At 34.8% G+C, this 5,523-nt stretch overlaps 1 protein-coding gene across 1 annotated transcript; it reads left to right on the forward strand.

The window, feature by feature from the left end:
* LOC104782783 (F-box/LRR-repeat protein At2g42720-like) lies at positions 2,652 to 4,750 on the forward strand. The gene is made up of 4 exons (XM_010507808.2): positions 2,652 to 2,773; positions 2,924 to 3,844; positions 4,079 to 4,219; positions 4,301 to 4,750. The coding sequence occupies exons 2-4, from the start codon at positions 2,939 to 2,941 to the stop codon at positions 4,589 to 4,591; spliced, it is 1,338 nt and encodes a 445-aa protein (XP_010506110.1). The 5' UTR covers positions 2,652 to 2,773; positions 2,924 to 2,938; the 3' UTR covers positions 4,592 to 4,750.

Genomic DNA, 5,523 nt, shown 5'->3' on the forward strand with positions numbered 1-5,523 from the left:
AAAGACTAAACTGGTAAGTTAATTATCCGTTAATCTCTCATTAAACAATGAGGTTACATATATATATTTTTGTACAAGAGTTGATCAACTTTGAGAGTTTTTAAGTTGTTCCACTGAGATTTGACCAAAATAATATGAGATTGAGTACAAAAGAAAAAGAATATTTAAGATAATAAATTCTTTTGGCATATAATTGTTCGTTTGTATACCATTTTCCAAATGTGAGTTTACATAGATATATATATATATATATATATGATAACTGACAAACATATCCACCAAGCTAAATATAAATTATTTTATCATTTTAAACTGATATTATATATACAAAAGTAGATTATTTATGAACAACACAAACCCAACATTTTTTGACCAGCTTGTACCAACATTTTTTATAAGTATTTAATATTTTTTATACATATCTTGTACCACATAATGAACATAATGTGATAAATATACACCAATCAGGATTGCGTATAGTTTGTTTAGAGATTTGTACAAACACTTCATCTCGGAATTCACCACGATCTCAAATCGTTATTCTAGAGATGAATCGACCATGTACTTTACAAGCAAATCAAAAAGCTTGATAGCATGGCCGACCAAGTCTCTGTTCATAGTAATGAGAGATGTGGGGATGAGATCTATAAGTGAATTTAATTTGATTTTATTTTTTTTCTAATTTGGTCTATTGGATTTTAAAAAAAATTGATTGTATAAGCTATAATTAAGAAAACAAAATGCTATAATTGAAAATTAATGATGATTTGATTTATGGAATGTTAGTTTCTCGAATATGTCATGGAATTAGAATATATGGAGAATATGTCATTATTAATTTATTTTTCATTTCAGTTAACCATTTAATAAATAATCGATAGAAAATTGTTCAGTTATTAAGATATTATTAACGGACTCATCCCAGTTTGGATTTGTTCGATTGTAAAATCAGACCATAAGAATGATTGTTGGACAATTAGTATCCGATTTGAATCTGTTTAGTAACCATTGGATAACACGCGGAGCTATACTTAATTTAATTTGATTTTAATTTCTCTCTAACTTTCCCTATTCAATTTTTAAAAATTGATTATATAAGCTATAATTAAGAAAACAAAATGCTAGGTTTGAAATCTGAACAAAAAGGTTTACAGCTGTTGTAATGACGATTTTTGAATTACACTAATCAATATATCAAAATATATATTTATTCACTAGCTCCCACGTCCGAGATCATTAACCAATTTCGGTTTTGGTATCGGTTAAGGAAATACCGGAACTGAAAAGGATATTGATGGATATACTGGAGGGTCGGTATATGAGACTATACGAGGGAGTGAAGAAAGTGAAGAAGCATACAATATATTGGTTAATGATCCTCCAAAAGAGATATGATATGTTTAATATGATTATACAATCTATATATATGGTTAAGACTTAAGAAGATTAAATGTTAAATTGTCATGACATGTTGATGATGCCTATATGAGTCCAGGAATCTTTCTTCTCCACTCATAGCAAACAAATTTTGTTTGATTAAGATATGGTGGTTTTATTTAGACTTAAATCAGTTTAACTTTCATTCCTATTACTTAATTTACTCCAGCGTACATCTCGAGGAGTAAGAAGTTACTCTTCACCGTTTGTAATTATAAGCCCATATTGATCGATCTATAACTATGAAAATACCGTTGAATTCACTTACCAAAGTTGTAGAATTTACTTTAAATATACTATAAATGGTGGTTTTTGAACATTGACCAATATAATTGTTTACGTGAGTGATTAGTGAAAAGGAAACTGAAACTTAGAGAAGATGGAGTCATGGAGACGACGAACTAAAGTTTATATATAGAATTCATGATTCGATTTGAACTGTTACACCGTCTCGTCGAAATTATAATGTATTTTTGGAGTCCACTAGTCTTTGTTCTTCCTTAATTCTTCTTTACAACTTTGGCTCACGATACAACTGCAATACCTTTATCAATCCTCTGTTGCGTTATACTAGTCATATAGACTTGGTGTCTTCGACACACTTGGAAGTTGGAAGGAGGACACTTCTTCACATATACAATTGTTCGTTCTACGCGTAATAATGATGATTACTCTTAACAACTTACGTAATCAGCCGTGTCAATTATTAGCTTTACCTCTTAACAGTTTGGTACATGCGTCGAAATCGATATTGGTCTGTTTGATCTAGTCAATAGTCATTGATTTGGTGATTGTTATATAGTTTTTGTTATCTCTTCTTCACAATATTTTTTCGTTATAATCCTAACTTAACACCACTATATGATTATGTGTTCTATTCCTATCCGTTTCATTTTTAAGTATCTTATTTAAGGCAAAACCCAAACATAGATCTTTAAAATAATGGTTCCTATAAGTAATTTTGTAAAAGTGTATTTAAGCCAATAAAACCAAACCACTACTAAAATGGAAAAAGAAAAAAATGTTTGACTAATCTAGTCATAGCACTAAATATATTGTCAAATCCCTCCATACCTATTGACTGATCAATTTAACAGTAGAACCAAAACGAGTGTTATTGAATTCGACGTCGTTTTGGTAGTCATACTCCTCGGCGGGTCTTTTTGATATACTTTGGATTGGACGCGGACGACTCTTAAACTGCTGTCCTGCTTCTCTCATTTTCTACAATTTCGACCGATGTGCTGCTCTTCTCTCGAGTTTTCAAAACCCTAAATTGGGTTAAGTTTTCAGAGCTTTCGTCAATTTAGCCGCCGCCTCTGTTGCGATTAGCAAGGTACGTTTTTTTCTTTGGGTATTGATGGTTTGAGATCACTATCTCTCGTTGGATCCAAGGCATAAAAAAAAAATGGAACTTTGAACTCTGTGGCTGCCGCTTCTGAGTCTAGTTATTGAAATTTCGTGTCTTTTCGATTCTTTGTTTTAGGGTTTCTGAGTGGTAATGGATAGAATCAGCCTTTTACCAGATGAGGTTCTTGGGCACATCTTATCCTTTCTCCCCTCAAAGCATGCTGCTTCGACGTCGTTACTCTCTAAGAGGTGGAGGAATGTGTTTGTTTTGGTTCCAAGTCTTAACCTTGATTATGTGCTTGATGAGGCTAGACAATACCGGCATGACCATTCCAAAGATTTCATGGATTTTGTGGAGAGTTTGCTCATTCTGCGAGGCAAGTCGCCAGTAAAGAAGTTCGCTTTGAAGATTCATCTCCCTCATCTATTTGGCATAGACCCATCTCGTGTTCATTGCTGGATTTGCAATGTGCTTGAGCTTGGTGGACTTGTGGATCTTGATCTGTTCGTCACTTTCCAAGGGAAACTTCACCTTGTGCCTTTGTTGATCTTCAAGAGCAAGACACTTGTTAAGCTGAGAGTAGGACGTGGTTTTATACTCAAGCTTTCTCATCAGGACATTTATCTCCCTATGCTTAAGACTTTATCTCTTGACACTGTTGACTTTGAAGGAGGTCATGATGTCCTTGAAACTCTTCTACCTCGTTGCCCTTTGCTTGAAGAACTGGTTCTTGATGATCAGCGTTGGAAAACTCGGTGTGGTTTTGTGTCTTCTCCATCTCTGAAGAGACTACGCATCCGATTCTTTAATGTCCCCATCATCTCTCTTGATGTTCCCAATCTTGTTTACTTGGAACTTTCTTGTATATTTGGGAGCAAGTATGCAAATCTTAACTTGGATTCCCTCATTGAAGCTAGACTCAATCTTTGGGTAGAAGAACGGCGATTAAGGGAACTAAGAGATGGATATGCTCATTTAGATTCTGCTGACCTGATGGATCTCATCACTGCAATCAGAAATGTTAAGGTCCTTCACTTAACTAGTGATGCTCTTGAGGTCAGTCTTCTATTATTTATCTATTGTTGTAACAGTCATTTTCTGCTCAATAAATAAGGATAGACCAAGATTGGTTAGGTTCTGTGTCTTCCTTCACCAAGTCCTGCGGTGGTAGTATGATCTTAATTGGCATTACAGTCTTCTGATGGCAAACTACTGGATCCGTTTAATTGAGTTTCTGATTCAAATATTGTATGACTTGAGTAATGGCCAGCTGATTTGGTTTCCTTGCAGTTGTTTTACTACTCCGGTCAAGATTTACCCATGTTCGACAACCTTGTTTGTCTATCTATCGCAAGTGACAAGAAGCAAGGATGGCAAGTTCTGCCACTTCTTATCAAGAACTCTCCAAATCTTGAAACTCTCATCTTCAAGGTATCTCATGATAGCAGACTGACATATCCTAAACGCCATATATACCGATATGTATATAACTTTGTCTCCTTTATACATCAGGGTCTAGAGCACTACGTAACTTCAAAATGTGGGGATGCATGTGTTTGCTTTGTCACTTGGGAGGGTAGCCGGTCTTGCCTGTCATCTTCTCGAGTGAAGGTGCTGGAGATATGGGGTTATCAAGGAACTCCAAGAGAGCTGAACCAAGTGAAGCATTTCTTAAAGAAGCTACCATGTCTTGAGCTGGTGAAAATTTGTGCTGTAATCAACATCCAAGTGCCCATCGATGTACAGTATCTTTTGAAGCTTCCAAGAGCTTCATCAAACTGCAAGATCGAAGCCATATCTTAACTATAAAAGATAAAAACGCAAAAGCCTATTGAGTATGCTTATGGTTTTGCTAAGTCCTTTTTAATATCTCTTGAATGTGAAGTCTTTGTATTTGGTTTATGACAGAAACCTTGCCAGCAGACATGAGATAAACTGTGTGGAATTGTCAGTTTACTTTTATATATGGAACATTCCTTTTTATAACCCAGGTTTAGAAAAATTCATGAACTTGAAGCAACATGAACCAATCATTGTATCGAAATTACAATTCAACAATATTTATAGTTATGAAAAGAGGACTGAGATTATCTTGGGGTTTCTGTGATCGTTGAAGAATCTCAAACCCTTCCCCATGGAGGTTGTGCAGACAACGTCACAAGCAAGTGACTTAGGAGCTTGTTTCAAACGATTCATGGCGTCTACAAACCTCGGGAGAATTCTCAACACCTCTCACAGACTTAGCCGCTCGAAGTGCTGCCTCGAATAACTCCAAGAACTCTTGTCTCTCCATCGTTCTCGTTCTTGATAGGTCTTTTGTGTGTGTTTGCTCTCTCTCTCTCTCGATCGAATTAGGGTTTGGAAGCAAACGAAAGAGAAGAGACACTGGCAATGGTTAGAATTGGTCTCAGATATGTTTTATATAGAGAGAGTAAGCGCGTTAGACTCTCTAATCCAATTCCAAGTAGGTTTTTGTTCATTAATTTCATGATACTAGTTTATTTAATTTACTTGCTATCCAAGTCCGTTTGAATTTTTTTTTTTTTTTCTTTGTAGTCCTGATAGAGTTTCCATTTTTCTTCATGTGATTATATAATACAGTAGGGACTTATTATTATCAAATCAACTTACACAAACAAAAAGGAAAAAGACTCAGCAAATCAATATCTCAACATACCGAATACAGCCCTGTCTTCTTTTCTTTTTTCTTTTTTCTTTTTTTTTTTTTTTTTTTT

The sequence above is a fragment of the Camelina sativa genome, chromosome 4 (genome assembly GCF_000633955.1).
Source record: "Camelina sativa cultivar DH55 chromosome 4, Cs, whole genome shotgun sequence".
NCBI classification, from domain to species: domain Eukaryota; kingdom Viridiplantae; phylum Streptophyta; class Magnoliopsida; order Brassicales; family Brassicaceae; genus Camelina; species Camelina sativa.

Excerpts from the sequence above, each read along its gene's own strand:
- LOC104782783 (XM_010507808.2), top strand. The coding sequence starts at position 2,939 with ATGGATAGAATCAGCCTTTTACCAGATGAGGTTCTTGGGCACATCTTA. Across the intron at positions 3,845-4,078 it reads TAACTAGTGATGCTCTTGAG|TTGTTTTACTACTCCGGTCA; the intron begins GTCAGTCTTCTA and ends GTTTCCTTGCAG. Across the intron at positions 4,220-4,300 it reads TTGAAACTCTCATCTTCAAG|GGTCTAGAGCACTACGTAAC; the intron begins GTATCTCATGAT and ends TTTATACATCAG.